The sequence below is a fragment of the Ochotona princeps genome, chromosome 9 (genome assembly GCF_030435755.1).
Source record: "Ochotona princeps isolate mOchPri1 chromosome 9, mOchPri1.hap1, whole genome shotgun sequence".
NCBI classification, from domain to species: Eukaryota; Metazoa; Chordata; class Mammalia; order Lagomorpha; family Ochotonidae; genus Ochotona; species Ochotona princeps.
The window spans coordinates 22966066-22981455 of NC_080840.1; the positions used below are offsets into that span (position 1 = coordinate 22966066).

A 15390-nucleotide genomic window follows, 5' to 3' on the forward strand; every position below is an offset into this window, starting at 1 on the left:
ATCTGTGTTTTTGAGATTTAGCAAAAGCAGTGTTGAAGGTATATTTACAGCATCAAGTGCTTGCTATCAAAATGTCTCTTATGAATGATCTATTAATGAATCACAAGGACTTTAGAATAAGGCACAAATGAGTAAGAAGTGTGAAAAACTAAAATTCACAGCTAAAATAATTGTATTTGAAATAAAAAAAATCTGCAAATTGAAATGAGTCATTACTTTAGAAAATGAGTAAAACTACCACTCAGACATATTCACAGTGAACATCACAAGAGGACATCAACTTTAAAATTAGACATGAAAGAGAAATGATTCCAACTTTTTTTGCTCTTTATGTGGGTCATGACACTGTTAGCATAGGCAATAGTAGGGATGTAATTTTTTTTTTGTCTAGGTATATTTAGACGTTTCATTGGAAGTCTACCTTCATTCCTTACCAGAGATGCATTCTGTTGATTCTCCTTGATTATTTGTAGTCTGGTTCCCATTACATCCTTCATTTTGGGGATACACATATATGTGTTTATTCTCATTTTTTTGTTTTGTTTTGTATTTTCAAAGAAAGTGAACATATGATGTCCATCCTTTTGTGAGTACTGCATTTCACTTAGTTCTGCACTTGGGCCCATTTGGATTTTTTGTTTAAGTCTGAGTATTTTTTTTTTATTACAAAGTCAGATATACAGAGAAGATGAGAGAGAGAGAGGAAGATCTTCCATCTGATGATTCACTCCCCAAGTAACTGCAACGGCTGGTGCTGCGCTAATCCAAAGCCAGGAGCCAGGAGCCTCCTCCTGGTCTCCCACACAGGTGCAGGGTCCCAATGCCTTGGGCCATTGTCAACTGCTTTCCCAGGCCACAAGCAGGGAGCTGGATGGGAAGTGGAGCTGCCGGGAATTAGAACCGGTGCCCATATGGGATCCCGGCGGGTGCAAGGCGAGGATTTTAGCTGCGAGGTCACCAAGCCAGATCCTTCAATTTTTTAACATTTTTATATTTTACTTTACTAATATTTAAGTTACAGTTTTCTTTTTTAATATATTTTTATTTTGAATTTTGAATCATATGGTATAATTTCATATAGGCTGGGATTCCACCCCAAACTCCTTCCCCCCAACAGATTTTCTCCATTTTACTACAATGGTGTAGTCCTTCAGAAGGAATCATAATTCTATCAGTCTCTTTTATATGTGCACCCCAACATTGTTGATACAGACAATGTCAGACAGTCCAGCATACCATTGTCTACACATGTCCAACAGTTTCATTGGGAATCCATCTTTCATTTGAAAGCAGGGATGCATGTTCCATTATACCCCCATGTCTGTATGTAATAGACCCCAGTACTCTATCACTATACATTTTCATAATCAAGAAACCATGAAACAAGGTCAACAACTGGTATGAGTTAGAACAGCCACAATGACAACAACAAATGATTGAATTTCATCCTTTTTAATAGCTGAGTAGTATTCCATAGAGTAGTTGTGCCATACTTTCTTTATCCAGTCCTCTTTCAGTGGACATCTAAGTTGTTTTAATGTTTTTGCAATTTTTGATGGTGCTGTAATGAATATAGGGGTGCAAGTTGTTTTCTTATATATCAGATCCTTTGTATATATTCCCAGGAATATATTCCCAGGATTACTGGGTCATATTGTAGGAGAATTTTCAGTTGTCTGAGTATTTTCCATAGCGGCTTTCATCATGGCTGCAGTAATCCAACCAGAGGTGGAGTAGGGTTCATGCCAACAGGTGTTGTTGGTAGTTTTTGGTTATGTGTACCATTCTGACTGGAATTCAGTACAACCTTGGTGTTGTTTTTATTTGAATTTCACTTATTGCTAAGGAGCTTGAGCATTTTTTCATGTCTGTTACCATTTGGATTTGTCCTTTATAAAGTGTCTTCTCATTTCCTTCGCCATTTCTTACCTGGTTTGTTTATTTCATTGTTGCGGTTTTTCTGGAGTTCTTTGCATATTCTAGATACTAACCCCAGTCTGTTGTGTAGTGTGCAAAGATGTTCTCCCCCCTCTGTTGGTTGCTTCTTTACTTTGTTCAATGTGTCCTTTCTGTGCAGAAGTTTCTTAGTTTGATGTAGTCCCATTTGTTTATTTTGGTTTTGACTGCCTTTGCTGTTGATGATTTTTCTAGGAAGCCTTTTTCTGCATTTATATCTTGTAGTTTGATGATTTCTAGGTGGAATTTTAGATCCTTTATTCATTTAGATTTGATCTTTCTGTATGGTGAGTGGTGATGGTCTTGTTTGTTATTTCTGCAGGCTGCTATCCAATTGTCCCAACAGCATTTGTTGAAGAGACTTCTTTCTTCCCTGGGTTATTTTCTGTTCTCTTGTCAAAGCCGAACATGTGTGGTCTCCCTTATAATGTTTCTTTTCTACTTCATTCATCTTCCTCTTTGTTTCTGTAGCAGTAGCAGGCTAATTTGAGGATATTTCAAATACTGTACCAAGAAGAGAAGGCTTTTTGTGGTTTTCAACACACAAACTTATATCCCAGTGAACATGTTGCAATACATGGAGACTTTTTAAGAAGATTTGTTTATTTTACTTGAGAGTTACAGAGAGAGGAAAGGAGAGAGAGAGATCTGCTGTTTTGCTCAGACCATCAGCATGGGGTTGCATTGGAAGTGGAGCAGCTGGAATGTGAACCAGTAGCCATTTGTGATGCTGGCATCACAGCTGCTATATCACCAATGCCAACCTCAAATATGTATTGTTTAAAATGATGCTTTGAGCAAGTAAATTTATTAGTGAAAAAAATCATTTTTGTATTGTTTAAAGAAATAATAATCAATCCAAATCCATCATGCTTATGTTTTCTTTGATTCTTTATTGTTTGTTTGTTTCTTAGGTGTTACAGTGAACACATATTCTTGCTTGGACCCAGGCATACCTGTACACGGCCGTCGCTATGGTCATGATTTCTCCATTGGATCTACTGTTTCATTTAGTTGTGATCCAGGATATAGATTAAGCCACGAAGAACCACTTCTCTGTGAAAAAAATCACTGGTGGAGTCATCCCCTCCCAACGTGTGATGGTAAGAAATTAAACCATGTACAAGCAAGAAGTCAATAAACAGTTTATGAAATTTGAGGTTAGGCACAAGATTCTTACAGTTTTTATGGACTATATGTGTTTTGATAAATTATGCTGTCAAAACCATTAATGAAGTTACTATGAATAATTGGATTTTTCCTATGCCTAAAGATGCTGTAGAAATGTAAATGCACATATACACACATATGAGTGTGTGTATACGTGTGTGTGGGAGTGTGTGTGCTGGTTTTGTAGATACTCTGAAAAAGAATGTTCGTTGCAACTGCCAAATGCATGTCAAATGAGTGCACTGAAGGAATACAGAATTCACTTGCTATGCTGGAAGACAACATATCTAGTTCAAATAGAAGTTCAAGCTTTCCACCAGAATAGCTGCACACAATCACAGCAAACTTCCCTGTGATGACCAGTTCCCAGTTCCTATAATTAATATACCACTTTCGATTTCTATTTCTGTTTCTATTATGAAACTGCTCCCTCCAAGACAGAGAAGTGTTTTTTCATTTGTGTTGTTAAAAACAAAACAAAACAAACAGAAAAAGCACACTCAATGTAAGTCTTGTAAATCAGTGCATTGTTTAGTTTGGGGCTTTAATTTCTATTTAAAGCAGTATCTCCAACTTCTGTACTTTTTTTTTTTCCAGAATCAACGATCACATTTGTCATGTTAAGATTCAATTTTCAAGTACTACCATTGCCATCATTTTTTAGGAACAACTTATGTCAGTTTGTGTTTATAACAAGGTTTAAGGGAATCAGCAACTTGTCTTCCTTGAATTTGGTGGAATGCCATCTGTAATAGTCAACATTCTTTTGATTATAAGAGACAGAAACCAAACCTTAACTGGTTTTCAAAAAGATAAAAAACAGACATCCAGCGATTCATATCTTAGAAAGGGCAAGGTGCCATAGTTCTCATAGTAAACTGTAATCATGACTTCCAACATTTCCAAAGGTCTAGTTCTCTCCCACCTAGACTTTTCTCTGTGCAATTTTAAAAACAGTTTTGTGATTTGAAAATTAAAAAGAGGCACATATATTCACACACTGAGAAAATTTATGTTCTCGTCTTTTGTCTACTCCTCAAATGTCTGGTAGCTGTAGCTGCGTCAAGCCACAGCAAGAAAGGAACCATGAGGTTCATCTAGTTCTCCTCTATGTTAGGTTGTGAACTTGAGGGTCTGAGCTGTTAAATTTTGTTTCCCAGGTTGTGCATTAGCAGGAAACTGGAAATTGGATTGGAGCCAAGACTTGAATCCTGACCCTCTGATGTGAAATACAGACATCTCAAGCAGTGTTCTAACTATAGCACTGAACCTATCTATATCTCTTCTCTGTATATTTTTATAATTATAAATGCATTTGTTTTTATCATACCTCTTAAATTTTATAATATATTAGACATTATATTTTCTTACATTATTCATGTCCCTGCAGAATGTCCCTTTAACTTCTCAACTCCTACATGGATATGTAGGTATGCCTTGCAGACAGGAAATTATAGAGAGCAAGATGCTTTGCAAGATTTCATTAAAAATAATGTTGGTGTACAAAAAAGGTTTCCCTCTATACCTTGTAAGTATGTACACACACATATATGCACACAAGCACACACAAAAGATGTAAAAAAATAAAAACTAGCACCTGGCTTTTTCTTGTAACAGGTAAGCATGATTCCTGTCACACTGGCATCCCTTAATGGGTACTGACTCGCATCCTTGCCGTTCCACTTCCAATCCAGACCCCTTCTATTAACCTCTGAAAATCAGATGAAGATGGCTCAAGTACTTGAAACTTTGCCACCCATGTAACAGACCTAAAAGAAGCTCCTGATTCTGAGTTTTGGCCTGGCCCAGCCCCAGCCGTGTAGTCATCTAGAAAGTGCAATAATCGATCAAAAATATCTCTCTCAGTCCCTCTCTCTGTTTCTTTTTATCCCATGCTGTTTTTTTTTTTTTTGAGATTTATTTATTTTTATTGGAAAGGCAGATATACAGAGAGGAGGAAAGACAGAGTGAAAGATCTTCTGTCCTATGGTTCACTCCCCAAGCGACCGCAACAGCTGGAGCTGAGCCATTCCGAAACCAGAAGCCAGGAGCTTCTTCCGGGTCTCCCACGTGGGTGCAGGGCCCCAATGCTTTGGGCCGTCCTTGACTGCTTTCCCAGGCCGCAAGCAGGGAGCTGGATGGGAAGTGGGGCCACTGAGATTAGAACTGACTCCCATATGGGATCCCGGCGGGGGCGATCAACACGAGGACTTTAACCACTATGCTATCATACCTGGCCCCCCTTGCTCTGTTAACTGTGACCTTTGAGTAATAAATAAATCCTTAAAAAATGTAAAGCTATGAATGAAAACACCAGCATTCAATTTACTATTTCAAAGGAAAAATATTTTAATATTGTAGAGGATAGGAAAAATGACACAGATCACTCTAGGAATTTATATGAATATTTTTGCATTATTAACAGTTCATTTTCAAATGCTCAAGAAGAGACACTTGACATCAGTGCTGTGGTTCAACAGGTTAAGCTTCAGACTGCATCATCACCATCTCATGTGGGTACTTGCTTGAGCTCTGTCTGCTCCACTTCTGCTTCACCTTCTGCCTAATATTTTTGAGTGAGCAGGAGAGGATGTTCCAAGTCCTTGAGCCCCTATCCCCTTCATGGGAGACCAGCTAGAAGGTTCTGGCTTTGTCCTAACCCACAAATCCAGTTGTTACATCCATTTGGACAGTGAATCAGCAGATGGAAGAACTCTGTCATTGTCTGTCTTTTTGTTTCTCTCTGTGTCTCAAACTTTCAAATACGTAAATAAAATTTTAAAATATTAAGAGAAAACCTAGACAATTGTACATGTTTAATTAATAATTTATGCAAGTAGTACTTATATTGAGCAATACATATGTATGCACATAAAAGTAAAATTTGGTGAGGTGATCTGTTTTCTCGAAGCAGATACAGATTCTCAAAAGCCGTTAAATACAGTTTGCTTTTTCAGTGCTGCAAAGGTAGACAGGATTTTCAAGAGGTCTTTACATTTGTGTTATTCTGAAGAAATTACTTGGACAAAGATAATGTAATTCATCCTGTTTCAACGGATGAAGTAAAGAATTTTCTCAGTATCTGCCTGTCTGTGACTGGCCAACCATTTTTTTTTTCAGCGTTATGTGGCGGAGATGTTAGAGGGCCTAGTGGAACAATCTTATCACCTGGATACCCGGAGTTTTATCCAAATTCTCTGAATTGTACTTGGACTGTTGATGTAACCCATGGAAAAGGTAATTTATTTCAAGAACAACTATCTTCTGTATTTTCATTGGGACTTTAAGTTCTTCTTCCTTTTTTGCTGTTGTTATTTTCTGTATCAGAATTGCGATGTAAAGTATTTTCATTTGATGTAATTAGTAGTGTCATTTGGAGTATCATGTGCACAAAACCTCAAACAAGATTGCTTTTGTCTGCGGTATAGTGTTAAGTTCATTTCAGATATTCAAAAGGAAATCCAAAGATGCTCTGACATACTGAGCCAATGTTTATACAACTACATTCCATATAAATTGATAACCAATCTATAAGTTGTTATGTCTCAGATCCGCTAATATGGAGTCACAAATATTTCTCATATTTAAACCAAAGTGACAAATTGACCTTGCCTGTGGACAATACTAATAAATATGCTTTAGCAAATGAATGACAGGCTGCATAGTGCTGTATGTGTCATTCACTTAATGCAACCACATCAGCCAATTAATAATGTTATTGCTCAGTGTAACAATGTAAAAGTGGGAAATGATCATGATAATTAACTAAACCAAACTGGAACTGGAATTATTAATCTAGGATTACCATGGCCTAATCTCACAAATTATTAATTTATTACTTTTAAAAAATGTTTGTGAAAAAAATGTTTGTAAGGAGTAGTTTTTCTTTTGGCTATGTTGACACAATGACATTAATTAATCTAATTATTGTGTCTTATATTTTATGCTTACTATATAATACAAAACTATCCTAGCAAGAGAAAACACTATTACAACCTCTAAAATCAAATCAAATAAAAAGCTATGATTGTGTTCTTCACAAATAAAGTTTACCTTGATTAAAAATGTGCATACTTTTTTTGGGGGGGAATCAAGGATTATTATAGGTAGATTATCATATGTAGATTTTTATATTCCATTAAATGAATTGAGAAATAAAAAGATTAAATAAGTATTTTGTTACTGATTATCAGGAATGAGGTAGACTCAGGAACTAAGTTTTTCTGTTCTCCAGAATATGAGACTCTGCTAAAATTTAACCAAAACATTGTATTAATATAGTATGCAATGAATTAATAGGGTTTAAAGTAAACTCCCTGATACATTACAAGACAATGCAGGGCTACATACTGGTGGCTATGTAAATACAGGTTAAGATTTGGAATCTCCAAGGGTTTTAAGTTTCAATTAAGCCTGTATTTGCATGACAAGAAATGCAGATTTAGACGCATTTAAAAGCTAGGGTAGTTTATTTGTGGTACAGCTGTTTTGAAATGTACTCAAAGTTTCATGAAGGATAACCTCTTGAAGTTGGGAGAAATCATTCAAGTGATGCAGTCCAACTGTTCACACCACACATTAATGTCTTTCTCTGATGTTCCAGAAATGTGATGAACTTCCACAATATTGCTACATTTACTGGTAGGAACCCAATTCTTGAGGAAACAATTCAGTTTTGAGGAATGTCGCGTCAGTTCAAAATCAGTCTACAATTTTTAATCTGTTGTTCTGCCCTCTGGAATTAGTTGACAACAACAACAAAATCCAGGTTCCACTGCATCCTAAAGGTTGACCTCAATCACAATACCTCACCTTTCTGGCAACTCAATGACTTTCATGCCTTCTACCATTGTGCCTTAATTGCAAACAATTTCTTCTCAAGCAAAACACTGTTGTACCTTCAATTCTTCATCAAAATATAAATGTTTTCAGTGTAATCACCATTCTTTTCAACTTTTTTTGAAATTGAGCCATTTATTGAAAATCAATACCTCACTGAAATGTCTTTTTCTAGGATAAACATAATCCAGTTAATTAAAAAACTTAAAAACAAGAATCAGATGACATTCTCAAGTTCGTATGTGATTGCATGACTACAACTAAAATCTGGATATTGATAGCATTCTTACTTTAAGTTCAGGTTTTTTTTTAAATTTAATTATTGTTAATTACATTGCATTATGTGACACAGTTTTATAGGTACTGGGTTTCCCCCTACCCCTCCCCTACCCCTCCCCCCCATGGTGGGTTCCTCCACCTTGTTGCATTACCACAGTTCAAGTTCACATGAGATTCTTTCATTGCAAGCATATACCAAGCATAGAGTCCAGCATCTTATTGTCTAGATAAGTTCAATGGCTTCTTGGGTAGACCATCTCTGGTCTGAAAGTAGAGCTGGCAGAGTATCATCCCGATCAATTAAAAGCCCCAACATAACATCAGCAACAATTCATAACATTATGGAATTAATTGACATAGTATTGAGTAACCAACATGTTGAAAAAAAATGCAAGTTCTTTAACACATCCTGCGATTCCTTCTCTGCACACCCCTCCTAAAACTGTTCTGCACCTAAACTGTTGACATATGTCCTGTTAGAGTTATAAGCCAGTCTAGACTACCCAAAAAGAAAAGCCAAGTTCTGCAAAATTATGCTTCAATGCTATACAATGCTAAATACTAAAATGTAAATAGACACGAGACAGCTGAATAGTAATCTATAGCCATTTTAAGGTATAAAGAACCCAGTTGTATATAAACTAAAATTGAAATGTCCATGAAGGAGTCGCAAGAAGTTCTGGTTTTATATACAGAAATATATTGCACATATTTTCTTAACAGAGTAACACATTGTTGTTGAGAGTAAGCATAATGATGCTTAAACCTCCAATTTTTTTTTTTGTCAGTGTCCTTCAAGAATTGTGTGAAATGCTTTTTCTTTTTCTCTCTGAAATGTCTACTCCAGGGCTGTACCTGCTCAGACTTCAGTGTTGAAGGTCATGGTCTTAATAGTGCTTACAGCTATCTTATTCTTGGATGCCTCTTTGATATGCTCCTACATTGACTTATATTAAAAAGTTTAAGATCACTCAGAGTGTTTGAAATGATGGTTTATGTATTTTTTTCCTCAGATAGTACACATATTAATTGAATTTTTTCTTAACTTTTTAGAATCTAGAGTATAGTGAGTTGTGAGTCCTTTTTCCTTATTTTTGTTATCTGACCCTTAGTAGAATTTTGAAGCTATTAAATTGTTTTCCAGTATTCAAACTATTTTGTCATTTGTTAAATTATTTGATAAATGACAATTTACTTTCCAAATTGCTGAGCAGAGCTAACTAGCATGAAAAATACTACTTCTATTTTTGTCAGACTTAGTAACTATAATAAATAATACTTCTTAACACCTTCTTTGTAACAGGTGCTGTGCCAAGTCATTCCCATATGTTATGTCTTCTAAGCTATAAAACAATCATTTTAGAACTGCATTTTATGGATAGAAAAAATGAGGTTCAGAAAACGAAATCATACTTGATAGTGTTTTTGTTAAAATTGCTATTTGATATAATTTTAAATCTTCCTATACTTGCACATATATTAGATCACATTTTAATAAAAGAGTATGAATTGCATACATACTTGTGACCTCCTTAACTGCACTACGGTTACCTTTACTCTATAACAAAAATGAAACTAATGTATCTGAATATTCTGATTTTATATTTTTATAAATTTTGATAGCGCCTAATCAAAAGGCAAAGCATTGTATCCTTGCCATATCACTATGTACTTTCCTTACATCTGTATTGTGTTAGCATCAATTTCATACTAACAACATTAGAAAAATCAACACAAGTTCTGGGCTTCCTTTAAAATGGCTCTTATTCTTGCACATTGTGGAGAGAAAAAAAAAATACTGAACAGCAGAGAGACAGAATCATGTCTGGTGGTACATGTCCCAGATGCCTGAAACAGTTAAGGGTTGAATCAGGTTCTATCCAAGAACCCAGAACTCAGCTGGAGTGTCATGTGCGTGTAATGGACTCTGTACTTGGGGGTGTTTCAGTTATAAAACTGACTTAACCATTCTTAAGTTAGAATCTGTGTTATTAAGCACTATTCTTCATTTTTCATTTTTTTAGGAAATTAGAGGAATAAATTTTTTATAAAGATTTTATTATTATTGGGAAGCCGGATATACAGAGAGGAGGAGAGACAGAGAGGAAGATCTTCCATCCGTTGTTTCACTCCCCAAGTGAGCCGCAACGGGCCGGTACATGCCGATCCGAAGCCAGGAACCAGGAACCTCTTCCGGGTCTCCCACACAGATGCAGGGTCCCATAGCCTTGGGCCGTCCTCGAATGCTTTCCCAGGCCACAAGCAGGGAGCTGGATGGGAAGTGGAGCTGCCGGGATTAGAACCGGCGCCCATATGGAATCCCGGGGCTTTCAAGGCGATGACTTTAGCCACTAGGCCACGCCGCCGGGCCCTAGAGGAATAAATTTTACAAAGAAAGCACGTAAATTATTCACCAGGAAACTGCACTGAATACCTAGTTGATGCTTTTGTAGGTGTTCATTTTTGAATTTTACTTTTGAGCAGTTTCCCAGACCTGACTCGGTATACTTCACATAAAGGAAGAGAAGAAGATTAACTAAAAGAGAAAGATAATATCATCTGGATATTTTATAGCAGTGCTTTCTGTTTTTAGAAAAAATGATTCAAAAGAATTCTGGTTTTAATTAGTTTAATAACTTTTTGTGCATTGCTGATATACCTAATAAATCTTATTTTCTTATGTTTGTTAATAGGTGTGCAGTTCAACTTCCACACATTCCATTTGGAAGACCATCATGACTACTTGCTGATCACAGAAAATGGTAGTTTTAATCAACCGCTAGCACGCCTGACTGGTTCTGAACTCCCTTCTACCATCAATGCTGGTCTCTATGGAAATTTCAGGGCCCAATTGCGCTTCATCTCAGATTTTTCAATATCATATGAAGGATTCAACATTACATTCTCTGGTAAGAATTTAAACAACGAAAAAGCTGTTTCTTTATTGGCTTTGAACAAATGGAAATTTTCAAAAGATTTATTTATTTGAAAAGCAGAATACCAGAGGGACAGAGCAGTTCCATTTTGTGGGTACTTTGAGGTCTGCACCATGCCTAAGGCAGGCACCAGAAACACCATCCTGGTCTCCCACCAAAGGTGGTAAGGACCAAGTACTCTGGTCACCTTTCACTGACTTTCTGGGGATCTAATCAGCAAGCCAGATTAGAGGCAGAATCAAATTGTAATTAGAACCAGGGCTTGCACCTGTCCTCTGATACAGCATGCCTCTATCACAAGTTGTAGCTTACCCAGCTGTACTACAGTGCAACCCCAATAAACTATGCAACTGTATGAGCATCATTAAAACACCAAAGAGAGGGAAAATTAGCCCGAATGAGGAGAATTTTTAAAGAAAACAAAAACTGAAACACGTATCTGTCTATAAGTCTTAACAAAATTTAACCCACCTTGATGATGATTTCTAGTTATAAATGGAATATTTAATAAAAATAAGTTCATTTCCTAAAAATATACTAGAAGTACAATAGTTAAATTTCCTTACCTGACATTCCTGCAGAAGTCTAACAGTGAAGAAAACTAGCTAATTTTTAGGAACTTCAAATGAAGATTCGTATGTATATTCTAAAGTTTCAACTAGAATAAAAAAATGAAATGTGAATAAAACCAGCAGTATCCTGCTCTTATGTGTTTTGGAAGTGTATAGGATCAAGATAACCTTATTTCTTTTCTGGAATTAGATAATAAGTAAATTAACATTATTACTTCTTTTTAGCTTATATTCATAAAAGATAGTAGCATGATATGAAACCAGTCAAGTAGTTATTCCTTAATATAGATTAAAAGTAAATTTTAAGGTAACATCCGGACATTAAAACATTAAACGTCAAAGCATTCTCACACACAAACACTCACACACAAGCACAAGAATGTGAAGGGTCTACAGAAAGTTCATGGAAAATGCATGTTGTCAAAAAAAATCCATGAAGGAAAAAAAAATTTAATTCCATTTATCCACAATGCTGACCTTGACCTAAACTAATATTACAGCAATTGAAGGTACATACTTATAACTAAATGAACATCATCAATTCTAACCTAGAATGAGAAAATGTATCCAAATAAATTTTTAAACAATGAGTATTAGCTAATCAGCGTGAAAAAAATCTTCCTTTTTATTGCAATTATGCAGCAAATGCTGAGACTATTTTTAATTAGTCTACTTCTTCAATGCTATATAAATTTTAATATTCTGTAATCAAGTCTACTCTCACACCCTGGAGACTTTTTTGTTGTTCTTTCTAGTGAAGTTTATTCACTGCCTGAGGAAAACATTCTTGAATAAATCCATGATACAATACTTTCTTCTGTGAAGGCACTTAGATATATCTTTGAATTTTTTCCATAATGCATGCACAAATTTGTTTAACTTTTTGTACCGTATGCAAAGCACTTTTGCCATTGAAATTAAAGTTAAGAAAATTCACTTCATAATGAAAATTATTTTATTTCAAATATTTCTTATTTGAAAATGTACATTTTGTGACATTATAGCAAGTCAAAATCTGCGAGATGGAAATTTTTGTATATGGAGGAAAGGATAGGCAATAAGTTGCTACATTATCAGTTTGTCTTTCAGAATCTCAGAGGTAACATTTTCTTATCAATATTGAATTTATTCATGAAAACGCCCATACAGTTATTAGATCTTTCACCAAAGAAGCCAATTATGTGTGATAACAGTATGTTACTACAGTTATGATTTAAAAATGTGAATAGAAATTAAAATACTCAAATTGCAAACTGTAAATTAACACTTAGGAGTAACCAATCTAATTTTTTCTGTCCTTCCTAACTCCTAATTTCTAGAATATAACCTTGAACCTTGTGAAGATCCTGGAATTCCTCAGTATGGCAGCCGAGTTGGATTCAGCTTTGGGGTTGGTGACTCCTTGACCTTCTCCTGCTCATTGGGTTATCGACTGGAAGGCACGTCGGAGATCATCTGTCTTGGTGGTGGCCGGCGAGTGTGGAGTGCACCTCTGCCAAGGTGTGTGGGTACGTGGTCAGCTGCTTTCATTTGCTTGTATGTGTAGTCACTGTCCATGGAGTTGCATGGTTTTATACCTCACCTCTTCTTTTAATCTGTTCAATTTCTTCATTTATCTCATAATCATTTTTTTTTCATTTTTTTAAACATGGCAATCTGGTATTACTCAGTAAACTTCTCACCACTCCGGTCAAGCAGCCAGGATTCTAAATTTATTTCCAGTTTATAGCAATAAGGAATAAAATAGATAAATCAACACAGAATTGTATTTTAAGGGCTCAGAAAAGACAAAATTCTAGTGTTTTGCCAATAGTGTTTTCTAATAGAATTAGCAAACATGAAAGATTATTGCAAGAGCAAATGTGTGAAATCAAGAACAGATATTTAAATGGTATCAAGACATTCATTATCTCAATTATAGATAAATTAAAGTGATTCATTGCATGTTGTGTAATAAAAATTGCACTAATTAACAGACTAGGGAGCTACCACTTTAACTTTTGGAAATGAGGACTTGGCTAATCAAAGAAAAAAAAGATACTAGGACCTTTTTTTTTATTACTTAAGTAATTTCATATTTATGTGAGATAATACTAGCCAAGAAATTCTTCTGGCAGTCAGTAATTCTGTGGTTAATCAGTACTTATTTTTTGTAATAGAACAAAAAAGCCAATGGTTCTTTCATATTCATTTAATAAATTTTCATTAACATTTAATTTTAATTGAATTGCAAATTTCAGTATGGCTCACAGACTGTGTAAATCTGCATGCTCTACATAATCGAGTAAATTGGTCAGTATTATTCCTGTGATGTAGCTAAAAATGCCCCACAGATAAACACGGAAACCGAATATTTTGTCCAGTTGTAAGGTGAGCATTTTAGTGGAGCCCCAAATCAAGTCTAAAACTATGCAACCTTAGGCGGTAATTAGTGTCTGAAAACTTTTATAATCATGAAATTATTTTCATAAACTCATAGGGTTACATAAAAAATGAATCAATATGTAACAGATGAAATTTCTTTTTCAAATACAGATTTTTATAGAACTCACACCAGAATCCGCTGAGCATTGAGGTGGGGATGTGATAAGCATCATGCTCTCAGAACATGTTTTCAAGAAGCTATGTAGGGCACATACCTTCTGTGTTCTTTGTTCTTTGTTTTTGTTTTTGTTTTCCCTGCTGTTCCATCCTTTCCCAAAGTATCCTCATTTCTATTTCTGTTTAGTATATTTCTAAAGGACAACTGATGAGAATCTTCACAATAATCCGAATGAGTTCAGAGTGCCTGACCGCTTTATATTGAATCTATAGTCTTTTCTAAACGTTGTTTTTTCATTTGCAAATAATTGCCAAATGTAGTGCCTAGTAAAGAGATTAAAGAAAATATCCATGTACATCAGACAACTGAAACAATCCCTGGAATCAAGGAACTCTTTAGAAGTTACATGTAATTTTAACTCTTATGGTATTGAGTGTAATTCAGTGTATCTCCAAATCATGATTTAGTTTATAAAACCAATTATAGTAGGGAGAAATTCCATTTTGTTAAACCGTAACATTATGAAGTTTAGTTAAACTCCTCTGAATACAGTTATCTAGTCCTCACTAAATGATCATGACATTATTCTCTGCAGTTTCTATTAGAAGAACTGGGCCTTAAAGATGTTAAATAACTTGCCTAACATAAACATTTGTCTCATTATAGTGCCCACTGTTTCCCAGGAGCATCTAAGGAGCTCTAGAAAGGCTACATCATAAGGGTTAAAGCCTTCAAAGGCCAAGTGTATACCAGGCTGTACATAATTTGAGATAATCTTGTTTCTATGTGCATTTGTAAGGTTTAGTCTCTTTATAGTAGTTTTTGATAAGTATACATATGAAAATCTGACATTACAAAAAAAAGTTACTTCTGGTTATTTTTTGTTGATTTATTCTCTCTTTGAGAGTGGGTTAATTTGTGCTTAAGCCTTTAATGGGAAGGATGGAAAAAAAACCCTATAGAAAAATTTAGAAAATAAAATCATTATCATGAGAATCTTTCTACCATGTTTACCTTAGGTGTGTTTGCTGTTAAGTTGCTGAAAATTGAAATTAAAACTATTTACTTTAATAAATTCCACTGCAGATAAACCACA

General features: G+C 35.2%; 1 protein-coding gene across 1 annotated transcript in view; it reads left to right on the top strand.

Moving 5' to 3' along the window:
- Positions 1-15390, top strand: part of CSMD3 (CUB and Sushi multiple domains 3) — an 878998-nt gene that overhangs the window by 559331 nt on the left and 304277 nt on the right. The window contains exons 19-22 of the mRNA XM_058668892.1: positions 2871-3059; positions 6247-6363; positions 10938-11153; positions 13072-13260. Coding sequence (XP_058524875.1) covers positions 2871-3059; positions 6247-6363; positions 10938-11153; positions 13072-13260 — 711 coding nt within the window. The remainder of the gene's footprint in view (positions 1-2870; positions 3060-6246; positions 6364-10937; positions 11154-13071; positions 13261-15390) is intronic.